The sequence below is a fragment of the Phasianus colchicus genome, chromosome 1 (assembly GCF_987193195.1).
Source record: "Phasianus colchicus chromosome 1, bPhaCol1.hap1.1, whole genome shotgun sequence".
Taxonomy (NCBI): Eukaryota; Metazoa; Chordata; class Aves; order Galliformes; family Phasianidae; genus Phasianus; species Phasianus colchicus.
Window position 1 is genome coordinate 178742220 of NC_143436.1, and position 26235 is coordinate 178768454.

Below are 26235 nucleotides of genomic sequence, written 5' to 3' on the forward strand. Positions count from 1 at the left end.
ACATTGATGAGGATGCTGTGGTGGTTTTTTTGTTCACTTGTTTTTTGTCGTGTTCTTTTCCCATAGTATATGTAATGTATGTTTGCATATGTGTACTTGATAAACAAATATACGCAGAAGGGAGAGAGAATTAACCATTACATTAGTAATTTTGAAGGGAAGTGATAGGCGAACACCTTAGTAGAGCCAGTTTTCCCTGTGGGCATTACATCTACTGTTCATCTCAAGTTTGGTTTTAGGAAACTGCTCTTTAGATTGGAGATAGAACTGGAAAAATTGGATCCTTTCATTCTGTAGTAGATTATTTCTCTTAGAGCAGGGGCTAACCATGGAGTTCATAGAGTGTTTATTCACCAGAACTTCAAAACTTGTTAGCAGCTTTCTGTGACTTTCCCTCCTGTGCTGAGCACAGGTAGTGCCCACGCTAACACCAGACCAGCACCACAGTGTGCTAGAACAGGAAGTTTACACTAGACAGTATGCTGTGTGAGTGCATGCATGTCAGAAAGGATCATCTCTGGCTGTAAAATATTTAGAGTCCTAGTATGCTGTCCTACAGTTTAAAAAATAGTTGTCCTTTAGAAGTTGCTATATTTGAACTTTCAGTAGTTGGGAACTGGGATATAAATGACCCAAAGCCTTAGCTATCCAGTTTGTTTCACCCAGATAGGAAACTTCATACTAACATTAACATCAACTTTTTTTTTTTTTTTTTTTTTTTAAAGTTAAAATATCAGGTCTTAAGTTAATGTAAAACAAAATTTGAAGTAATTGGTATTTTTTCTTAAACCTGAAAGTAAATGCATAGTAGAATAATACACAGATTTTTTTGTTTGTTTGTTTCTGTTTTAGGTCGTTTTGGACAAACAACTCCACCACTTGTTGATTTTCTTAAGGATATTTTAAGAAGATACCCGGAAGGAGGACAGATTCTTAAGGTATACAATAAATGTTATTTTTAGAAGGAAATTAATGTGCATGACACACTACTATTAGTTTAGTGCTTTCCAGCAAATCTTTATGGAAGAATTGAAGTATTGAAATCTGACTTCATCAGATAATCATTCTAGTACAGTAGATAAATATTTCTATTTCTATAAAGCCAAGTGGGATGTGATTTTTTTTTTTTTTTTTTTTTGGGGGGGGGGGGTTAACATAGTCTCTGAGCCAATGCCATTATAATTAATAAAAAAGATAAAATGCAGATGTTAATTTATATGTGAGTGAGCTATATAAAAAGTTTATTTTTCTTGCTATTTTGTTCATTTCTACTGTAAACTATGAAAAAAATACATAATAGTATATGCAGTTCTGTGGGACTTAGCTTAGTATAAGATTGGGATGAGCCTGAGAAGCTAGTATGAAATTTTGCTATAGAATTTCATATTAAATAAGTACGTTTTTTCTCAATCATTTACTATGGTATCACAGAGTCTCATAATTAGGTTAAGTACATTTATAAGAGACATCTTTGAGTAACTTTTGGGAGACTGTTTTTGAAGCAACGTAAATAATAACCTCGTTGGTTTTCTATGGGCATAAAAATATTTTTATTCTAGAAATAGGTTATCATAGCAAATGGATACCAGATTTTCTTCTAAACTGAAGTTAGTGTTCATTACATGCTTTATAATTTGTCTAGGAGACTTTGAAGTGTGCTGGCACTAGGGCACTTTATGTTGCAGTGCTCCGTGTTTGAATACTGAGTATTATGTGTGCAAGCCAAAGGTTGAACATCACAGCACTGACCTAAAAGCTAAAATTTTTCAGTTAATAAGATGGGGAACTGGTAGGATGGGCTTTATCTCACCTTACTCTAGACTAATGAAAACACAGATAATTCATAGAATCATAAAATGGCCTGGGTTGGAAGGGACCACAATGATCATCTAGTTTCGAATCCCCTACTATGTGCAGGGTCGCAAACCACTAGACCAGGCTGTCCAGTTCACTCTAATTTCAATAATTTTAGCAAGAGAAAAGATGTCTCATTTATTGTAGCTTTCTGTGCTAACGTGTTGAAGTGCCAGTTTTACTTTTGAAGGGCATTTCATGTGACTCTTTCATGTTTGAATATTATACTACTTGTCCAGAATGCCTCATGGATGGTAGGGAATTTATTTCTCTATTATATGGGAATTCTAGGTTCTGACTAGAATGGGATTTGGTGCAGGTGCATATCTGTCTGTTTATAGAAAACACACTGATAAAACGGGTGACAAAGGAATCTTCCAAGATTTTGTCTTGTAAGGTTTTCTTTCCAACCATGGAACAAGAAGTTAGTTACTTTTAGTATGAATACTTAAATTATAGATGTTTTCAGTTGTTTTGGCAGCTTGCATCACAGATATATTTTTTGAGAGTACCCATCCTATGAATGGACACCTACCATTTTTACTGTGTATTCCTGAATGCTTGTTGAATCTATAAGATGTATTTGCATCATCAAGGGTTCATAATTTCTTAAAAAGCGAAGCTCAGTTTCTCATTCCAGCATGAGAAAAAAGTAGGATGATGTCCTTGGAAATCAGGCAGATAAATTTAATATTATAAACATTCATCTTTTCATGTTTTTACACTTCAGAATTAACTGACTGTTAAGAAGGGCTTATTACTAGGAATTTTGCTGGTCTGTTAAATTAGACTTCAATGTTAATACTCTTCCAGTATATTGCTGTTAAAGTCAGATGTAGCAGATCCAGTGTGCCACAGAATGAATGCAAGACCTTGGCTACCTGGTAGTTCCCTGCTTATCTCATCTGCTTATCTCAGACTTTGGCTATTTTTCTGCTGCTTTTTGCATGATTGTGTTAATTCTTTTATAAGAATTTATTATTATTATTTTAATTAAGTACTGTATGTAGCGATTCTGTTTAAAGCATAAGCTAAACTGGGTGTTTTCCTTGCTATCTTGTCCTGATTTTAAATGATGTAGAACTGACAATAAAAATTATTTTGGTTAATTTGTAATGCACCTTATGGATTGAATATATTGTCATAAAGTGGAAAACTGAGGGCTTATTGCTTTAAAACTCTATGCTAGATATCAATGAGTTTGCTACTTATTTATTACTATTCATTGCTGCCAACAATATATTAGACTCCAACCTGAACACTCACCTTGCTGGCAACCCTTTTATTGTTGTGTATTACTGAAGAAAATTTATGTTGTATGTTATGTTTTGGTGTGATGTACCTACCTAGACAGCTTTTCAATTCAACTGAGAGATCTTCTTATGCAAAACTTAATTACGTATTCTCCCACACATATAGGCATGTATCTGGTACATTTTGAGAGCCCTGACATGCACTGGTGATCCAGTATAAATAGAGTATTTTGTGAAGCTCTCATTCTGTAGTTGTTCATAATTATTCTGATGAGACTATGGTAAATGGTACTAAATGGACATATTTTATCAAATAGTTTATAATTAACATAGTAAACTACCTTATTGACATTTCAGTTATGAGATTTTTCCATGGCTCTCACTGCTACTAATGCTATTTAACAAATATTCAGTCTTAATATAAGCCTCTTTCTACTCAATGGGCTTTGACTGGGGACTTCTCTTGATTTCATTATTTATAGAGATACAGTTCAGAAATGTCTTGCACTTCATTGCTATGAAATGTTGACTTAAATTGAATTTAGCTAATGCAAAGAAGAATGCTGTATATTACCCCTTCACAGCTATTTACTTGATATGTCTCACAGCTGTATGGTCTTAACAATAAACTTTGACTTTTTTTTTTTTTCCAATCTTCTGCTATCTTGCATTATTTTGAGATTTGTTGTATAATTCTGATTTGGGAAAATAGTTCTATAGTTCTTATAGTAACAGTTTAGTAGTTTACTTCTGAACTGTATATATACTGGTTGTGTGTGATATTTGAGCTCTAAATTCAAATCAAAATGGTTATAGTATTTGTCTGAATGTTCCTTTTATAGTATCTGTTTCTATTCAGCTAAGCTGGATAAAATAGTTTTGAAAGGTACGACAGTTATACTTGAGAATATTGTAGTTATTTTCTACTGCTGCAGTTAGAAAACCATGGCTACAATATGCATAAAATTATTGCATTGCACCTTATCTTTTTTTCTTTTTTTTTATTCTTATTGCTAGGAACTGATTCAGAATGCAGAAGATGCTGGTGCCACAGAGGTTAGGTTTTTATATGATGAAACTCAATATGGAACAGAAACATTGTGGTCCAAGGACATGGCACAATATCAGGGTAAATACACTTTGTACTAATTTTTTCCATTCTTTGGTACATACGTGGTTCTATGATTTTCTTTTTTTTTTCTGTGTGGAGTTGACTATATTGGGATGACTCAATTGCTGCTTCAACCTTGCTAGATGCTTTATCTTAGTTATAATGTTGATAATTCTTTACCAAAGCAAATTTTTAGTATTGAAGACCATGCTGTCCTTTTGCAAGCTGTCAGTTGCAGTTTTCAAAGTGCTTCCAATTATTCTGTTTAAGAAAGTCTTCATGTTCTTCTTTATTCTAAGTCACTTTTCCTAGAGATATATGTCTGTCTCTAGGTTTATTTCTCTGGGAAATAGTGCCATACAGACTGGTAACTCTTAACTCCTTGCTTCTGTTTTTTGCTACACCTCTGCTTGTACCTCCCTTTCATCACCAAGGATAATCTAAGGTCAGCTTGAGTCATTGCTTCCCCACTAAATTTGCAGGCACATACTTCAAAGAAATGTTTTGTCAGTTTTGTCCTCTAGAAATTTTCAGCAGTGAATAATTTTCTTCTGTCATCTTTTTAATGCTTGCCTATTTATTTTAGGGCCAGCATTTTATGCGTACAATGATGCAGTTTTCACGCCTGAGGACTGGCATGGTATACAGGAAATTGCTAGAAGCAGGAAGAAAGATGATCCCCTGAAAGTTGGAAGATTTGGGATTGGCTTTAATTCAGTTTATCATATAACAGGTACATTCAGTAGATATTTTCATTTAAAAATACTACCTTTTAGAATATTTTAGTTATGTATTCATCAAGGATATAATACTGTCTATATGGTATGTCTTAATTAAGGTCCTTACCTAAGTTTCCCTAAAGAATACTGATTTTTTTCTAAAACCCTACAAAGGCATCTTTTTTATTTGAGGATTTGAAGATTTGCTTCTTCAACTTACGTTATTGTGTACTTAGTCCCTTATATTGAAATGAACATTCCTCTACATCATGTGCTGCAGTTCAAATTATAGGAGGCTGTAATATAGGGTGGATATACAAGCAGAAGCATCTAGTCTAAGTTGGTCTCTAGACCAAAACTTTTATGCAAGTTCTTTACGTAATAAGCTGTGATGTTTATTTCATTTTAAAAAGTAATGGATAGATTTATACATGTTTACAGTTGACAAAGATTTTCCAAAAAAGTCTGTGCCACACCAACCCAGACAAAAATAAAAATAATTAAGTATGGAAATCCATTATTCTTCTGGAACGTTTTATTAATGTACAATGAAAAAGTAGATAAAGTAAATAGTGCCTACAGCCTTCGTAGTAGTTACAGTAATACAGGATAAAGACAAAATTTTGCTCAAATAACATATTTAACTTGTGCCTCTTATGAAAGGAATTAATAAGGCACAGGATTTTTTCTCGTCATATTTTACTTAGTACAGCATGCAAAAAGTCTTAGTTAAAGTTAATACATTCAGTGATTTGGTAACTGGGATGTTATCATTTTAAATGTGCCAGCCTTTAAGATCTACCAAGTATGAATATAAGGATCTATTTTTAGCAAAGTACATTTTCTTAAAGTATTTTAAAGGTCAAAGTATACAGCTGAGAAAAAACTCCATTTTATCTTGCTCTCTATTTGCTAAAATTCAAATAGTTTGACTATATATTGCAGAATAAGGTTGTGGTTGTTTTCTTCCTGTCAATAAATACTGAATTATGTATTTTATCAGAATTTTGCTAGGTTCATCATTGTTTTAGAATGCTTGTGTTTCTTGCCCTTATTAAATTACTTCTATAAAACTGTTTGAAAATGCTATGTTAGGGTTATTAATATATTTTGGTTTTCATTTATGCAGATGTTCCTAGTATTTTCAGTGGTGACCAAATTGGAATGCTGGATCCCCATCAAACCCTATTTGGACCTCATGAATCAGGCCAGTGTTGGAATCTAAAAGAAGACAGCAAGGAAATCAATGAACTTACAGACCAATTTGCACCATTTATTGGTGTCTTTGGCAGCACTAAGGAAACTTTTAAGAATGGAAACTTTCCTGGTACATTTTTTCGCTTCCCACTTCGATTACAGCCGTCCCAACTGAGCAGCAATGTTTATGACAAACAGAAAGTTTTGGAACTGTTCGAATCCTTCAGGGCAGATGCTGATACAGTATTGCTCTTCCTAAAGAGTGTTCAGGATGTTTCATTGCATGTTAGGGAGGCTGATGGAACAGAGAAGCTGATCTTTAGAGTGACCGCTAGTGAGAACAAAGCCTTGAAACACGAAAGACCCAACTCTATCAAAATCTTAGGAACAGCAATAAATCAGTATTGTAAGGGAGTTCCAAGCAATAGCATAACGTGTGTGACATACCATGTAAATATTGCTCTAGAAGATGAGAGTGTTAAGGATGCACAGAAAACGTCTTGGTTAGTATGTAATTGTGTAGGTGGCCGAGGAATGTGTACTGAACTGGATTGCTTAGCAGATGACTTGAAATTTGTTCCTACTATTGGAATAGCCATGCCTTTATCATGTAATGAGGACGATAAAGGAGCTGTAGCAGACTTCTCAGGAAGAGCATTTTGTTTCTTGCCTTTGCCTCCAGGTGAAGAAAGCAAAACTGGTCTGCCAGTCCATGTTAGTGGTTTCTTTGGTCTCACAGACAATAGAAGGAGTATCAAATGGCGAGAGCTGGATCAATGGAGAGATCCAGCAGCTTTGTGGAATGATCTTCTTGTGGTGAATATTGTGCCAAAGGCATATAGCACCCTTATTTTGGAAGCTATCAAACGAATGGAGACTGAGGAGAATTCGGATTTTCCATTGTCAGCTGAAAGAATTTATGGTTTATGGCCTGATGAGAACAAAATCAGGGTTCCCTGGAAACCAATTGTAGTACCTCTCTTTAAAGAGCTGCTTCAGCATACAGTTATTTACTCAGTGAGTAATCAGTGGATGAAAGTGGAACAGGTGTACTTTTCTGAAATGGATGAGAGTTTGGAGTATACACAATCTGTTCTCAACTACCTCCAGAATTCAGGGAAGCAGATTGCCAAGGTACCAGCAAATATTGCTAGTGCAGTGCATTTTACTACTTGTACTGTTAAAGCTGTGAAAAAAGTGACTCCTGCAGTTGTACGGCAAGTACTAAGGAAATGTGGGCACAGTGGACCTGCTGAAGAAAAGCTTCATCTCCTTCAGTTTGTGCTTTCTGATGGAGTGTACAGTGAACTCATTGGATTGGAGCTTTTGCCACTACAGAATGGAAATTTTATTTCTTTTTCCTCATCTGTGTCAGAACAGGATATTGTTTACATAACCTCAGAAGATTTTCCCAGGTATACTTAATATTTTAAAAATTGCTTTCTAGTTTAAATGCTAAAGAACTTCAGACTGTTACATACTTATTAGCAAATAAGATGATATGCAGCAGCCTATACTGTAATGAAATATTGCATAAACATAACTCGATGTCTGGATTAATATAAATGTTTGTATGCATGTGTCTCATCTGAAAAGTTTGAAAGCTACTTGTTTTTATAACTTTGTAAAGAATAATGTGATCTTGGCTTTAACAGAATGCCACAGGATATGTGTCAAATTAGGAAGTACATTAAATTTAAAGGCTGTATTGAAGTATGAGATAACTTAGGCTTTTTTTTTTTTTAACCTTTAGCTGTTCCTCCTTGACTCCCATTTGTGTGTATGGAACCACCCCTCCTTTTCCTTTCATTGATTTTCAGATCCTTGTGGGTAAGCTGAGGAGGTGTGGGGTAGATGAATGGACAGAGAGGTGGACTGAAAACGGGATGACTGGTAGAGCTAGAGGGTTAGTTGGAGGCTTGTGGCTAGTGGTGTTCCCCAGGGATTGGTGCTGGGTCTGGTCTTGTTCAATATACTCATCAGTGATCTGGATAAGAATAGAAGGCACCCTCAGGAAGTTTGCTGATGCCACAAAGATGGGAGGAGTAGCTGACAGACCAGAAGGCTGTGCTGCTTTTCAGGGGCAACCTGGACAGGCTGTAGAGTTGGGAAACTTAAGAGTTTCAGCAGAGGCAAGTGTAGAGTTGTACACTGGGGTGGAATAACTGCATGCATCAGTACAGATTAAAGGCTGGTATGCTAGAAAGGAGCTCTGTAGAGAAGGTTCTGAGTGTCCTGATGAACAACAGGCTGACCATGAACCAACGACATGCCCTGGTGGCCAACGTGGCCAGTGGTGCATTAAAAAGAGCATGGCCAGCTGGTTGAGGAAGGTGATCTTTCCCCTCTGCTCTGCCCTGGTGAGGCCACATCTGGACTACTTCCGGTTACAATAGTCTTAACCAATGTCTGCACACAGACCAGTGTCTGAATACATGGATTTTTGTGAAGTCATGGAATTACATGATGCATTTTTTCTTCTTTCTGATAATCTTTAAGAGAAATAAAACATGACATTTTATTTATTTTTTCTTTCTTTAGAATACAAATAGACGAAAATAATATTATGTTTTTTTTTTTTTTCTGTCAAGAGAAGCTTTGCTTATACTTGCTTTGAAAAAAAAAGACTAGTTGGAAAATTTAGTTTCTCACTGCTCTCTTTCCTAAGTTCTTATCTCTTTTTTTATAGGAAAATATCCACTGACAGCCAATATACAAGTGACTATTTTGCATTCAACTATTACCATGATGATTACCATTCTGGTAATTTCTGTATTGAAGCGTACATGAATTAGATACTTTGCTGAAAACATTTATTTATTTTTTTTAAATGTTGTGTTAGATCACTCTTTCCTGGCCTTGAAGGGAGGTTACTTTCTGATGACCTGAAGCCTGAGGTTCTAGCTGCTTTGAAAGAAGCTGCCAAAAGCAGAGGTAATGTCTTTTGTAAACTCATACAATGAAATAGATTGCTAATTGTTGAACAGGCTAGTTCTAAACTCGAGTTTTCTTTGTCGTCTTTGAAATCGAGTTCACACTGGTAAGTTAATCATCTCAAAAAAAAAAACAAAACCCAAACAAACAAATGAAAAGCTGTAGACTGAATGAAGTGGCATAAATGAAAATTATGAATGAATAAAAAGGGGAGATCTAAAGATAGATACAAATCCACAATAAAAGAATTAATAGGAGATATCTCAATGCACGTTTTTTACATATAATATTCTTTCTCTTAACATGGTCTGAGTTCTATATTACATGTCTTATGTTAACCTTATATGCAATAGCCATGCCATTTTTATTTTTTTTTTAATATTATGGATCATCTTTTATCTCACAACCACAAGTGATCACATCCGTGCTTTCTAAATATGCATCTGTAAAAAACCAAACAGGTGAAACCATCTTAACCATCTGGCTGGATGTATGCTGTAGACCATATCATTTTGTTAAATATTTCCTGAGTCTTAATTTGTAACTTTTGGTTGTGTCAAAACAGACCTGCTGAAATACTTCTGATCTTTATGCAAATAGTTTGTTATGATGCTTCTCTGTTTAATTGCTTTCACTGTTAATTTTTTGCCTTTTTTCTAGACATTGTTAGTTTAATTTACTTTTCTGCACTTGCTTCTCATTATGCATTTGATAGGTAAATTTGAATTCTGTCCCCAAAGCCTTTTTTTTTCTTTCTCCAAACAAGTCACGCTTCAACTTATTTTTAAATAATATATATATGGTAAGTTATTTTATTCTTCAATCTCTAGAAAATGTGCCTTTTAAGAAAAAGATTGTCTCTCTCTTTGAATTATTCACTTTATCAGAATTCTTATTTAAACCGATCAAGATAGCCACTGTGAGATAGATGGATGACAAATCATATGGAAAACAGGAACGTTAGCTTTGAAAAATGTCAGTTCCTCATGATGATAGCTTAAATTGGCTTCTGAGGTGTAGTGTTTTCTTCCAAGTGAGTATCACAAGATAGTACAAAATTGTGCTTAAATAAAAAACAACAAAAAACATAAAATCACCTGAAACTAGGTTTTGGTATACTGTAAGCCTGTAAACAGAAACTGGAGATTAAAACGAAAGGAAAAAAAAATCCAACCTGTGTATTCATAACCCAATCACTTTGAGAGTTATCCTAGGACATCTCTTCACTTTCTGGGCTGGTCTGTGAATCTGATTTCTAGAAAGATTTGGGTTGCATTGGAGGCCTGACTTCTTACTATCATTTAAATGTTTCCTTGACCTGCATTCTTCCAGGGACTTGTTCTTGGTTGGTGAAACGCTTTTTATTGATTAGAAGGACTTACTTGTCATATTTATGTAGAAATGTAATTTTTTAAATCTAGAAATGCCTGAGGACTTTCAGGTGACCTTTTGTGAGTTTTTGTGGCCTACTTTTTATTCCACCTCCTCCTAAATTATGTGCATTCTAGGATTTTTCATAGTTGTAAGAATCACAGAATGTTAGGAGTTGGAAGGGACCTCTAGAGATCATTGAGTCCAATCCCCCTGCCAAAGCAGACTCCCTAGACCAGGTTGCACAGGTAGACATCCAGGCAGGTCTTGAAACATCTCCAGAGAATGAGACTCCACAACCTCTTTCTCTGAGCAGCCTGTTCCAGTGCTTTGTCACCCTTGCTGTGAAGAAGTTTATATGCGTGTTTGTGTGGAACTTCCTGTGCTTCAGATTGTGGCCATTTCCCCTTGTCTTATTGCCACGCACCACTGAAATGAGTCTGGCCTTGTCTGTTTGCCTCCTGTACCTTTGATATTTATAGACCTTGATCAGATCCCCTCTCAGTCTTTTTCTTTCAAGACTGAACAGACCCAGGTCGCTCAGGCTGTCCTCATAAGAGAGGTGCTCCAGGCCCTTTGTAATCTTAGTGGCCCTCTACTGGACTCCTTCCAGGAGATCTCTGTCTTTTTTGTACTGGGGTGCCCAGAACTGGACACAGTACTCCAGGTGAGGCCTCACCAGGGCAGAGTAGAGTAAGGCATACCTATGGTACAGGTTTTAAGATCTTACCTCTCAGGAATTTTACTTGTATAACTAGAAACTATATCAGAGAGATTCTCAATACAGTTGCAGAATATACATGTTTTTGCACAATTTCTTTGGGAATATAGGTTATGGGTTGTTTTTTATTTTGTGTTGCACAAAAATAACCAGATCTAATTTTTTTTATCTCCCAAAATATGTACTGTATTTTTGTAGTTAATAGTTGTTTAAATATTTTCTGTTCTATATGTTAATATGTAATTGACTAGATGTTTTCTAAATGAATTTGATTATATTTTAGCCCAACAGCTTCTCTGGGGATTTTCAGGTATGGTTATTAACTAAAGGTGTACTGGTTTGTATTGAAGCTTGATCTTTGTGTGCATTTGGTTATTAGCTGTTCTCATTACTTCCAGCTTTTTTTCTAAACAAAACCTGCAAAACAATCTGCCAAAAGATAGCTATGAAAGATAATTATGAAAAGTGTTGTAAAAACAATTTGTTCTCCTAGCACGTGAAGTAGAATACATATCTTTTTGGAGTGCTGAGGTGAAAGGAAACTTTTTTTTTTTTTGAAGGATCTTACTACCCATCTCCTTGTAAACAGCTGTGCTATTTAGAAGAGAGAAAGATATAAAACTCAGATGTCTTGATTCCATTTCTGTCATGTATTTTGATGTCATTGGAAGGGATTGGTATTTTTGTATTCTATATTCTGTTCTTAGCCACAGACATTCTTTAGTTTTTTAAGTATAAATTGTCTTAATGATAATTAAGATGTGTTAACATTCATTTCATTTATTTGAAAGTATTGACAATAAGAATAGAAGGATATACATGTAAACTTAGTTTCAGCACTCCTTGCACAACTGAGTTTTACTTGTCAGTTTTTAGCATAAGAGCATCTGGTTTACTATATTTAATAAATAATCCTTAAAAACTTTTGTAGTCTTTGCAAGTATAGGAAGAAAAATAGTGGATTAGGCAATTAAGTAGTGTAAAGAATCAACTACACAGGAAAATATATGTAAGTTTCTACTTTGACACTAAATCCATAGTTACTTTGTATGCCTGAAGGCTTTTTTGTCAAACTAACAAGTGCAATAACTTATTAATAATTTTCAATTTGTTTTCATTTTTATACTAACATGGAATGTATTTGCTTTTAATTAACTCCTAAAAATGAGAGTAACTGGTCTCTGCAGTTCTATTTAGCAGTTTTCCCCAAAAGAGAAGTTTTTTTCTAACTTCCAAAAGCACTTTGTTATGTAACTCTGCTCTGATTCTCATGGTGTTGCCCTTTTGCTGTAATTTCAGGAAGGCCATGTACTCAGCTGCAGCTTCTGAACCCAGAAAGATTTACTCGGCTAATTAAAGAAGTTATGAATAGTGTGTGGCCTGGCAGAGACATGGTGGTACAGTGGTATCCAGGTTTGGAAGACAAAAATCACCCATCAGTTTCTTGGCTTAAGATGGTCTGGAAGAACCTGTATATGCATTTTTCTGATGACTTGAGTGCTTTTGATGACATGCCGCTTATCCCTAAGACTCTGCTGGAAGAAAACCAAACATCGTTAGAACTGGTTAGATTTAGGAATCCGTCGCCTATTATTCTGGAAGATGAATCTGAGACTCAGCTCCCAGATTACATAGCTGATATTATTGAGAAAGTTGGTGGAGTTGTGCTTAAGAAGCTGGACATTTCAATCCAACATCCACTTATAAAAAAATATGTGCATCCACCATTACCAAGTGCTGTTTTACAAATAATGGAAAAAGTGTCCCTGCAGAAACTATGCAATCAAGTTTTGTCATTACCGTCAACACATAAGGATGCTCTTAGGGCATTCCTAGCTAGTTTGAATGATGTAAGTGAAAAAGAAAGAAGAATTATTCAGGAATTGCTGATATTTAAAAAAATGGAGAAATCATCTGATGATGGTGTTCCTGTTTATGCTGGGCTAAATGGTAGTAAGGTATTACATCACACTGCCAAAATTCCACCTGGTCTAAGATTTTCTGTTCCAATAATTGACAGCAGTGATGAAGCTACTATTCGCTTAGCTAACCTGCTAAAAATAGAACAGCTAAAGAGCACAGATTGCTTGAAGTTTATTATACAGGACATAAGAAGTTATTTCTATTCATACGATGAAACAGCACAGATAATGCAGTGGGTTCTCGAAAATCTGACTTTTCTGAAAAACGAGAATATAGATGTGATAGATTGGCTGGCAGCATTGAAGTTTATTAGAATTACAGAGGAAAAGATAATGACAGCAAATGAGCTCTTTGATCCTGAGGTGGAACTTCTGCAAAACTTATTCTATTCTGAGGAGGAAATTTCCTTTCCTCCTGCTATTTTCACATCTTCGGATATTCTTCATTCTCTGAGACAAATAGGCTTAAAAAGTGAAGCCAATCTTGTGGAAAGTGATGTTATGAGAGTAGCAAACAAAATTGAAAGTTTGCATGCTGACTCTAACATTGATTGTGATTTATTGATAAAGAAAGCTAGAACTCTCTTGATGATTTTGAACAAAAACCATACGCTGCTTCAGTCATCTGAAACAAAAACTGCCCTGAAAAAAATAAAATGGATACCTGCGTGTAAGGAAAGACCTCCAAATTATCCAGGATCCTTAGTTTGGAAAGGAGATCATTGCAATCTGTGTTTACCACCAGAAATGTGTGATATATCTCATGCAATTTTAGTTGGATCCTCAGTTCCTCTTGTGGAAAATGTGCAGATTGATATAGAAAAAGCACTTGGCATCTCCACAAAACCCAGCATAAAAGCAGTCTTAAAACATTTCAAAGTGGTGGTTGATTGGCACAGTTCTAAAACTTTCAGTGATGAGGACTATTATCAGTTTCAGCATATCTTGCTTGAAATTTATGGGTTTATGCATGACCATTTAGAAGAAGGCAAAGAAGCTTTTAAAGCCTTGAAATTTCCCTGGGTTTGGACAGGTAAAACATTTTGTTCCCTCACGCAAGCAGTAATAAAAACAGTACCTGACCTTGACCTCCAGCCTTATCTGCATTACGTGCCAAAAACTATGGCGAAGTTTCACCAGTTGTTTAAATGTTGTGGTTCAATTGAACAGTTAACACCAGACCATGTTTCTATGGTCATTCAGAAAATATATCTAAAAAGTGAGCAGTGTCTCTCAGAACAAGAAAGTAAACAGAATCTTCACATTATGTTGAGCATTATAAGATGGCTGTACAGTAATCAGATTCCTGCAAGTCTTCATACACCCATGCCACTGTACAGTGGCAAACTTCCTTATAAACTTGTGATGAGGCCAATTCATGAATGTTGTTACTGTGATATCAAAGTTGATGACTTAAATGATTTGCTTGAAGATTCTGTTGAACCAATAATTTTGGTACATGAAGACATACCAATGAAAACTGCTGAGTGGCTAAATGTTCCATGTCTTAGCACAAGATTGATTAATCCAGAAAATATGGGATTTGAGCAGTCTGGGCAAAGGGAGCCTCTGACTGTAAGAATTAAAAACATTCTGGAAGAGTACCCTTCAATTTCAGACATCTTTAAAGAACTTCTTCAAAATGCTGATGACGCTAATGCCACAGAATGTAATTTCCTGATTGACATGAGGAGAAATATGGATATAAGAGAAAATCTTCTGGATCCAGGAATGGCAGCATGTCATGGTCCAGCTTTGTGGTCATTCAATAACTCTGAATTTTCTGACTCTGATTTTCTAAATATAACTCGATTAGGAGAGTCTTTAAAAAGGAGTGAAGTTGACAAAGTTGGAAAGTTTGGACTGGGTTTCAATTCTGTTTATCATATCACTGATGTTCCAATTATTTTGAGCCGGGAATTCATGATTATGTTTGATCCAAATGTTAATCATATCAGTAAGCATATTAGAGATAAATCTAATCCTGGAATCAAAATTAACTGGAGTAAACAACAGAAGAGGCTGCGAAAATTTCCCAATCAGTTTAAGCCATTTATAGGAGTTTTTGGTTGCCAGCTACCACTGACTGTAGAATCACCTTACAGCTACAAAGGAACACTTTTCAGACTCTCCTTCAGAACTCAGCAGGAAGCTAAAGTGAGTGAAGTCAGCAACACATGTTACAATACAGCAGACATTTATTCTCTTGTGGATGAATTTAGCATTTGTGGTCACAGGCTGATAATATTTGCTCAGAGTGTAAATTCAATGGTTTTGAAGTACTTGAAAATTGAGGAAGAAGATCCTGGAGTGGCACAAGATGTTGTCACTATTAAAAAAAGAGTTTGTTCTTCCAAAGCCTTGACTGAACCAAATGTAAGTGTTTTAAAAGAAGCAGCTAAACTAATGAAGGTCTGCAGCAGCAGTAATAAAAAGCTTCCCACTGAAACACCAAAGTCCTCCTGTATCTTACAGATAGTAGTAGAAGAATTTCACCATGTATTTAGGCGGATTGCTGATTTACAGTCTCCCCTTTTCAGGGGTGCAGAAGATGATCCAGCTGCTTTCTTTGAAATGGCTAAATCAGGACAGATAAAAAGGTCAGCTGATGAACTGCCGCAGAAGACAGTAGATTCAACAACATGGCTTATATGTTCTTGCATGGACACTGGTGATGCTTTAAAATTTTCATTACATGAAAGTGGACGAAGACTAGGTCTTGTTCCCTGTGGTGGAGTAGCGGTGTTGCTGAATGAAACCCAGGATCAAAAGTGGATTGTGAAACCTAATTGCAACAACATAGGTGAAGTATTCTGCTATTTACCTCTAAGAATAAAAACAGGCTTACCTCTTCACATAAATGGCTGCTTTGCAGTTACTTCAAACCGGAAAGAGATCTGGAAAACAGACACAAAAGGGAGATGGAACACAGTATTCATGAGGCACGTTATTGTAAAAGCCTACATAGAAGCGCTTTGTGTTCTCCGTGATATGGCAATCAGTGGTGAGCTCGTTGACTACAGTTACTATGCAGTATGGCCAGATCCTGATTCAGTTCACGATGATTTTTCTATTATCTGTCAAGGGTTCTATGAAGACATAGCTCATATGAAAAGCAAAGAAGGGATAAAAGTGTTTTCTGATGGTATCTCTTGGGTTTCCATGAAGAACGTAAGGTTTCTAGATGATTCAATTCTGAAACGGCCAGATGTTGGACCATCAGCCTTTAAGATCTTTTTGAAGTACCTTAAAAAAACTGGTTCCAAAAATCTGTGTGCTGTGGATCTCCCTTCCTGGGTTAAGACAGGATTTGAAGAAGCAGGATGCAAATACGTATTATTAGAGAACACTTTCTCTGAAAAACAGTTTTTTTCTGAAGTGTTTTTCCCTAATGTTCAAGAGATTGCTGCAGAGCTGCGTGATCCTTTGATGCGTTATGTTCTTAATGAAAAACTTGAGGAGTTTTCAGGAATTCTTCGTGTTACTCCATGTATTCCTTGTTCTTTGGATGGGCATCCGTTAGTTACACCATCAAGACTGATCCATCCTGAAGGAAGAGTTGCAAAGTTATATGATGCTGAAGATGGAAGATTTCCTTATGGCACCACTCAGGATTACCTTAACCCAGTTATTTTGGTTAAACTTGTTCAGTTAGGAATGGCTAAAGATGATATTTTATGGGAAGACCTGATAGAACGTGCAGAGTCAGTAGCTGAAATTAACAAGGTAGATCATGCAGCAGCTTGTCTCAGAAGCAGTATTATATTGAGTCTTATTGATGAGAAACTGAAGTGTAGGGACTCTAGAGCTAAAGAATTTGCTGAAAAATGTCAAACCATCCCTTTTCTTCCTTTCCTTAGCAAACCAGCAGGCTTCTCACTGCACTGGAAAGGCAGTGATTTTCTGCCCGATGCAATGTTTTCAGCAACTGATCTTTTCACTGCTGATCATCAAGATATAGTTTGCCTGATACAACCAATTCTTAATGAAAATTCCCATTCCTTTAAAGGTTGTGGTGCTTTGTCATTAGCTGTAAAAGAATTTTTGGGTTTGCTAAAGAAACCAGCTGTTAATTTGGTCATAAATCAGTTAGAAGAAGTTGCGAAGTCTTTTGATGGCGTTACATTATATCAGGAAAATATCACCAATGCTTGCTACAAGCACCTACATGAAGCAATGCTACAAAATGAATCAACAAAAGCTATGATAATTGAACAACTGACGAACTGTAGTTTTATTCTTGTTGAGAATGTATATGTTGATCCAACAAAAGTGTCTTTTCACTTGAATTTTGAAGCAGCACCATATCTCTATCAGTTGCCTAACAAATACAAAAATAGTTTTCGCGAGCTATTTGAAAGCATGGGTGTCAGACAGTCATTCACAGTTGAAGATTTTGCTCTTGTTCTGGAATTAATAAATCAGGAAAGAGGGACCAAACAACTAACAGAAGAGAATTTTCAGCTTTGCAGGAGAATAATTAGTGAAGGAATATGGAGCCTCATTAGAGAGAAAAAGCAGGAATTTTGTGTGAAGAAGTATGGAGAGATTTTGTTGCCCGATACTCGTCTTGCACTTCTGCCTGCAAAATCTTTGTGTTACAATGACTGTCCATGGATTAAAGTTAAAGACACAACAGTTAAGTATTGTCATGCTGATATTCCTAGGGAAGTTGCAGTAAAGCTAGGAGCAATACCCAAACGCCATAAAGCTTTAGAAAGATATGCATCCAACATCTGTTTTACTACCCTAGGAACAGAATTTGGCCAGAAAGAAAAATTGACAAGTAGAATTAAAAGTATTCTTAATGCCTACCCTTCAGAAAAAGAAATGCTGAAAGAGCTCCTTCAGAATGCAGATGATGCAAAAGCTACAGAGATCTGTTTTGTGTTTGATCCTAGGCAGCATCCAGCTGATAGAATATTTGATGAGAAATGGGCACCGCTTCAAGGGCCAGCCCTGTGTGTTTACAACAACCAGCCTTTTACAGAAGATGATATTAGAGGAATTCAGAACCTTGGAAAAGGTACTAAAGTAGGAAACCCCTGTAAAACCGGACAGTACGGTATAGGCTTCAATTCTGTTTATCACATTACTGATTGCCCTTCATTCATATCTGGCAATGATATTCTTTGTATTTTTGATCCTCATGCTAGATATGCACCAGGTGCAACATCAACAAGTCCTGGCCGCATGTTCAGAGATTTAGATGCAGATTTCAGAACGCAGTTCTCAGATGTCCTGGACCTCTACTTAGGAGATCACTTTAAACTGGATAATTGCACAATGTTTCGGTTTCCTCTTCGAAATGGAGAAATGGCAAAAGTATCAGAGATTTCCACAGTTCCATGCTCAGATAGAATGGTCCAAAATCTTCTAGATAAACTGCGTACAGATGGAGCAGAACTCTTAATGTTTTTGAACCATATGGAAAAAATTTCTATTTGTGAGATAGAGAAAACAACAGGAGCACTGAATGTGTTGTATTCTGTACAAGGAAAAATCACTGATGGAGACAGGCTGAAAAGAAAGCAATTTCATGCATCTGTAATTGACAGCGTGACTAAAAAAAAGCAGTTAAGTGAAATACCGGTGCAGCAGATTACTTACACAATGGATACTGAAGACTCTGAAGGAAATCTTACAACGTGGTTAATTTGTAACAGGTCAGGCTTTTCTGCTATGGAAAAGGTATCCAAAAGCGTTGTTTCAGCCCACAAGAATGAGGACATTACTCTTTTTCCACGTGGTGGGGTAGCAGCTTGCATTACTCATAATTACAAAAAGCCCCACAGAGCATTCTGTTTCCTACCTTTATCTTTAGAAACTGGGCTACCTTTTCATGTGAATGGACACTTTGCTCTGGATTCTGCAAGAAGAAATCTGTGGCGTGATGATAATGGAGTTGGAGTAAGAAGTGACTGGAATAACAGTCTAATGACAGCGCTGATAGCACCAGCTTATGTCGAACTGCTGATTCAACTGAAGAAACGTTATTTTCCAGGCACTGATCCTACGGTGTCAGTGCTGCAAAACACCCCAGTTCATGCTGTGAAAGACACTTTAAAAAAGTTCTTATCTTTTTTTCCAGTTAATAGACTTGATGTTCAGCCAGATTGGTATTGTTTAGTGAAAGCAGTTTACAGTTGTATTTATGAGGATTTGAAGCGTCTTTTACCCGTTATGCGAGCTCCAAATGTTGATGGTTCTGATCTGCATTCTGCTGTTATCATCACGTGGGTTAACATGTCTACTGTGAATAAAGGTCGACCATTCTTTGACAATCTGCTCCAAGATGAATTGCAGCATCTCAAAAACACAGAATACAACATCACAACACGGAAGTCAGTAGCTGAAAATGTTTATAGACTAAAACATTTACTCTTAGAAATAGGTTTTAATTTGGTGTACAACTGTGATGAAACTGCAAATCTTTACCACTGTTTGGTAGATGCAGATATTCCTGTCACCTACGTCACACCTGCTGATGTCCGATTATTTTTGATGACATTTTCATGTCCAGACTCGAATTGCCACATTGGAAAGTTACCCTGTCGTCTTCAGCAGACAAATTTGAAACTCTTCCATAGCCTCAAACTTCTGGTTGACTATTGTTTTAAGGATGCAGAAGAAAATGAAATCCAAATTGAGGGCTTGCCACTTCTTATTACCCTTGACAATGTTTTGCAAATTTTTGATTCAAAACGACCAAAGTTCTTAACAACATACCATGAACTGATTCCATCTCGCAAGGACCTCTTTATGAACACTTTATATTTGAGGTACAACAATATTTTACTTAGCAGTGATGTAGCAAAAGTCTTTGATATCGCAAGTTTTGCTGAGTTGTTATCTTCTGTGCTGCCCAGAGAATATAAAACTAAAAGTTGTATGAAATGGAAAGAAAACTTTGCAAGTGAGTCTTGGCTTAAAAATGCCTGGCATTTTATTAGTGAGTCTATAGCTGTTAAGGAAGAACAAGAGGATATCCAAGCAAAATTTGATGGTGTTGTTGAAACTTTGAAGGACTGGACTTTGCTTCCAGGTGTAAAGTTCACTGTCTCAGCTAATCATCTTGTTGTGCCTGAGTGTGATGTTCTGCTGCCTCTCAGCATTATGCATATTGCTGTTTTTCCAAATGCCCAGAGTGATAAAGTCTTTCATGCTTTGATGAAAACAGGTTGTATTCAGCTGGCGTTGAACAAAATATGCTCCAAAGATAGTGCTTTAGTGCCTTTGCTGTCAGCTTCCACAGCAAATATAGATAATCCTTCAAGCATTTTGAAAGCCATACAGTATATGGTACAAACATCATCTTTTAGAACTGAAAAGTTAGCAGAAAGTGACTTTGAGGCTCTCTTAATGTACTTCAACTGCAATTTATGTCATTTGACATCTCAAGATGACATTAAAATTTTAAAGTCTCTCCCATGTTATAAATCCATTAGTGGTCGATACATAAGCATTTCAAAATATGGGACGTGTTATGTACTCACAAAAAGCATCCCATCAGTGGAAGTAGACAGATGGACACAGTCAACATCATCAGCTTTTCTTGAAGAGAAAATACATTTAAAAGATTTGTATACTGTGCTTGGCTGTGTCTCTGTGGATGATCTTGAAGTGTACTTGAAACATCTTCTGCCAAAAATTGAAAGTTTGTCTTACGATGCAAAGTTAGAACATTTGATCTACTTAAAGAATAGGCTAACTAGCATTGAAGAAACATCAGAAATGAAAGAACAGCTCTTTGAAAAGCTTGAAAGCATATTGATCATTCATGATGCAAGCAATAGATTAAAACCTGCAAAATATTTTTATGACAGGACTGTAAAAGTCTTTGAAGTCATGCTTCCTGAAAAATTATTTATACCTCAAGATTTTTTTAAGAAACTAGAACAAATTACAAAACCGAAAAGCCAAGCTGCATTTCTTCCATCGTGGGTAACTTTTCTACGGCATATTGGACTAAAATACATTATTTCACAGCAACAGTTAATACAGTTTGCTAAGGAGATCAGCATGCGAGCTAATACAGAAAATTGGTCTAAAGAAACATTGCAGAATGCTGTTGATGTCCTCCTTCATCACATTTTTCAGGAAAGAACTGATCTTTTGTCAGGAAACTTTCTGAAGGAATTGTCATTAATACCTTTTCTTTGCCCTGAACGAGCTCCAGCAGAATTTGTTAGATTTCATCCACAGTACCAAGAAGTTAACGGAACACTCCCTCTTATACGATTCAATGGGGCACAGGTGAATCCTAAATTCAAACAGACTGATGTATTACAGTTGCTGTGGACTTCGTGTCCCATTCTTCCTGAGAAGGCGACACCCTTAAGCATCAAAGAGCAAGAAGGAAGTACTCTTGATGTGCAGGAACAACTTGAGCAAGTTTTAACTATGCTGAATGTTAATCTAGACCCTCCTCTGGACAAAGTTATCAATAACTGCAGAAACATATGCAATATAACAACTGTGGATGAAGAAATGGTGAAAACTCGGGCCAAGATCCTGAGAAGCATTTATGAGTTTCTTAGTACAGAGAAAAGGGAATTTCGCTTTCAGCTTCGAGGAGTTTCTTTTGTAATGGTGGAAGAAGGCTGGAAGCTCCTGAAGCCTGAAGAGGTGGTAATAAACCTTGAGTATGAATCTGATTTTAAACCTTATCTTTACAAACTTCCTCTAGAACTTGGTACTTTCCATCAGTTATTTAAACATTTGGGTACTGAAGATGTTATTTCAACAAAACAGTATGTTGAAGTTCTGGGACGTATATTCAAGAACTCAGAAGGAAAGCAACTGGATCCTAATGAAATGCGCACAGTTAAAAGAGTAGTTTCTGGCCTGTTCAAAAGTCTTCAGAATGATTCTGTCAAGGTTAGGAATGACCTTGAGAACATGCGGGATTTTGCCCTTTACCTTCCCAGTCAAGATGGTAGGTTAGTCAAGTCAAGTATCTTAGTTTTTGATGATGCACCCCATTACAAAAGTAGAATCCAGGGTAACATTGGTGTACAAATGCTTGTTGATCTTAGCCAGTGTTACTTAGGCAAAGACCATGGTTTTCATACCAAATTGATAATGCTATTCCCTCAGAAATTGAGGCCTCGCTTGCTTAGCAGTATTCTTGAAGAGCAGTTAGATGAAGAGTCTCCCAGAACTTGTCAGTTTGGAGCTTTATGTTCTTTGCAGGGAAGATTACAATTACTGTTGTCTTCAGAACAATTCATCACAGGGCTTATTAGGATTATGAAGCATGAAAATGACAATGCTTTTTTAGCAAATGAAGAGAAAGCAATAAGACTTTGCAAAGCTTTACGAGAAGGTTTGAAAGTTTCCTGTTTTGAGAAGTTGCAAACAACATTACGAGTTAAAGGCTTTGCTCCTATTCCACACAGTAAAAGTGAAACGTTTGCTTTCCTAAAGAGATACGGGAATGCGGTAATATTGCTTTATATACAGCACTCTGACAGCAAAGACATCAATTTCCTGCTAGCATTAGCAATGTCCTTAAAATCTGCAACTGACAACCTGATTTCTGATACCTCATATTTAATTGCCATGCTGGGTTGTAATGACATTTACCGAATCAGTGAGAAGCTTGACAGTTTAGGGGTGAAGTATGACTCATCTGAGCCATCAAAACTTGAACTACCAACACCTGGCACTCCTATACCAGCTGAAATTCATTACACACTTCTTATGGATCCAATGAATGTCTTTTACCCTGGTGAATATGTTGGTTACCTTGTTGATGCTGAAGGTGGTGATATCTATGGATCATATCAACCAACTTACACGTATGCAATAATTGTACAGGAAGTAGAACGAGAAGATGGTGAAAGTCCCAGTTTTCTAGGAAAGATTTACCAGATTGATATTGGATATAGTGAGTATAAAATAGTGAGCTCTCTTGACTTGTACAGATTTTCAAGACCCGAGGAAAGTTCTCAAGGTAGGGATAGCACACCCTCTACCCCAACTAGTCCTACAGAATTTCCAGCTCATGGACTGAGAACAATTCCACCTCTCTTCACTGGTAGAGACAGCCACAAAACAACGTCCTCAAAACATCACTCTCCAAAGAAGCTAAAGCCAAGCTCCTTGCCAGAAATATTAAGAGAAGTGACATCTGTGATTGAACAGGCTTGGAAACTTCCAGAATCTGAAAGAAAGAAGATTATTAGAAGGCTTTATCTTAAATGGCATCCAGATAAAAATGCAGATAATCTTGATATAGCTAATGAAGTTTTCAAACATTTACAAAATGAGATTAACAGGCTAGAAAAGCAGGCCTTTATGGATCAAAACACAGACAGAGCCTCGAGAAGAACATTTTCATCCTCAGCTTCTCGATTTCAGTCAGATAAATTTTCTTTCCAAAGGTTTTATACTTCATGGAACCAAGAAGCAACAAGCCACAAATCTGAAAGGCAGCAGTATAAAGAGAAGTGTCCATCTTCCACAGGACCATCTTTCTCACAACGCTTTTTTGTCCCACCCACATTCAGGTCTGTTGGCAATCCTGTCGAGGCACGTCGATGGCTTAGACAGGCCCGAGCTAACTTTTCAGCTGCAAGAAATGATCTTCATAAAAATGCCAATGAATGGGTATGCTTTAAGTGTTACCTTTCTACTAAGCTAGCCTTGATTGCTGCTGACTATGCTGTGAAAGGAAAATCAGACAAAGATGTAAAACCAGCAGCCCTTGCACAGAAAATAGAAGAATATAGTCAACAACTTGAAGGGCTTGCAAACGATGTTCAAACTTTGGAGGCTTATGGGGTAGATAGCTTAAAAACTAGATATCCTGACTTGCTTCCTTTTCCACAGATTCCAAATGATAGGTTTACTTCAGAAGTTGCTATGAGAGTGATGGAATGTACTGCTTGTATCATAATAAAACTTGAAAACTTTATACAACAAAAAGTGTAAGAGATTTGAAGACTATTCTCAGAGCTTAAGTATTCTATGTGTTGAGACACAAATGTGAACGAGCAGATTACTAAACATCCAAGGGGTCAAATATTGCAAAGCAGTTTAGAAATATCATGCACAGAAGTGGATGGCAGTGAAATGTTTAGAATTTAAATTTATTTAAACAAGATTTTTTTTAAACTGAGCCTGCTGTACAAGCAAACTGTAAATCATATTTTTTAAAATTTCCAAGGAAACAGTGCAAAAATTAACTGTATGTACATTATTGTGATTAATTGGCATATTACTGAACTGCACTTTATATAACCAAAGCTTAGCTTTCTGTTAGATGGTTCTGTAATTGTAACTCCTTATTAGATTTTATTTCATTTAATGCTATGTTTCCAAGAAGGTAATATCGTTATTCAGTGTACTAATCTAAGACTGGATGTACTAGGAAATGTGAGGTGGGATGAAAGCTAAAAAACTTTGGAGGTAATGCTCCAAATCATTTCTGTTTTCTTTTGTGTTCTGTGGACATTCATGTCAGCTATAGTAATACTTTTATCAGCTGGATCTGATTATAGATTTGCTGCAATATCACCTTGTAAACAGATAAAGGATTGTCTAGTACCTGTGAATTGGTACGCTGTTATAATCCTGAATGATGATACTTGACTTAACATGAAACTCCATGTCATGCATTGATTGCATTTACTTTATTGTAAAATAATTATTTAATTTACATTTCTTTTTTTTCTAGAATTTGTCATCTTTTGTTTAATGAAAAAAATGCATGTGGCGATACGGTATTGTAGCCATTATTATACTGTGTTTTATGATTTTTTTTTTTTTACACACCACACACCAAACTCAGTTTTCTGATGTCTAAATGCTTGAGTTTCATTCTTTCCTGTATATGCCTTTGTGTGTGTACATATATACATATATTTTTCCACAAACATTGGAAATAGTATAATTCAGTACCACATTTTTAGTGTACAGTGAACACTGTTTTTTTTTTTTGTTTGTTTTTGTTACATGCTTAAAGGTACTGCAGTGTAATGCTTTTATTTTGTAGTTCACTGCAGCTCTAAAGAAGCCTGGTGTTTAGTTCACACTGTTTCTTTTATGGTTTATACTACTTCTGGTAATATCATGCAGTATGATCAACATTAGCTATTTGTAAAAAAAAAAAAGAAAAAAAAAGAAAAAGAAAAAAAAAGAAAGAAAAAGAAGATAATGTTTAAATGAAGGATAATGCTAAAAAGAAGGCTTTTTCTTTGCTGGATCAGCAATATTTAACATCTTCATCACTGTCCAGTGACATGCTGTTAGTACTGTTCACCTGGCAGCACAGTGAAACTGTAATTTAACTTAGAGAATGCAAAGAAAAATAGACAAGTGAGCTTGCAGGGCTGATACAGCTGTTTGTTGACAGTGTTTTAAGTCAAAAGAAAAAAACAACACAAGCTTCATTTTTTTTTTTTTTTTGCAAATTGTAAAGGGCTTGTTCTCTGAAAAATTATAAAAAATCTTGCAATTAATGGTAGTGGGAAGAAATTGGATGTTTGGAAAACAACGCTGCTTCTGGTTGGGAAGCCCTGTCATTATTTTTGCTATTCAATATTAAGTGCCATAATTTTAATAAAAATGCAAACATACTTCAGTCTAATGTGTCTTGGTTTTATAAAGTAAATTCGCCTATTATTTCAAGCTTTGTATTATATAATACACTGTCTCTTTTAAACTAATTCTAAATAACTGTACAAATACTAATATTACAAAGAAAAGATGTGTTTTTTCTTGCAATGACATTAATAATTTCTCAAGAAATTGTACATTTTGCCTTTTTTTTCCCCCAATAAATAGCATGTAAGTGAACCACAGACTCTTTTGTGTGCTGTGAAATGAATCAATGAATCAATCTAGTTAATACCCTACATTTTTAAAAACATTCCTTTGTGGCTTTTTGTTACTTGGTATATTGAGTCAGGTGAATAATTTTCAGGATAAATTTAATAATAACAGGAGGAAACAGTTCTCAATATGTTTTTCAGTTTATATGGACATAAAAAATAAGATAGCAGGATGGTTTGGAAAAAAAACCAGATGAGCTGCGTGAACACTTTTCCATTTTTAGGTCAAGCTTTGAGAAAGGAAACCTTTAAGGTACAGGACTGTGTTTTGTAAGCTCTACCAATATTATGAGCCTTTAGAATGGCTGTACAGA

The 26235-nt window shown here is 35.9% G+C and overlaps 1 protein-coding gene across 3 annotated transcripts in view; it reads left to right on the forward strand.

The window, feature by feature from the left end:
• Positions 1-25501, forward strand: part of SACS (sacsin molecular chaperone) — a 55967-nt gene extending 30466 nt beyond the window's left edge. For all 3 annotated transcript variants that reach the window (XM_031615908.2, XM_090133817.1, XM_031615909.2), the window contains 6 exons: positions 853-938; positions 4125-4236; positions 4805-4951; positions 6067-7549; positions 8977-9068; positions 12460-25501. In XM_031615908.2, the coding sequence (XP_031471768.2) occupies positions 853-938; positions 4125-4236; positions 4805-4951; positions 6067-7549; positions 8977-9068; positions 12460-24020 (13481 nt within the window). In that variant the 3' untranslated portion in view covers positions 24021-25501. The remainder of the gene's footprint in view (positions 1-852; positions 939-4124; positions 4237-4804; positions 4952-6066; positions 7550-8976; positions 9069-12459) is intronic.
• The last annotated feature ends 734 nt before the right edge of the window (positions 25502-26235 follow it).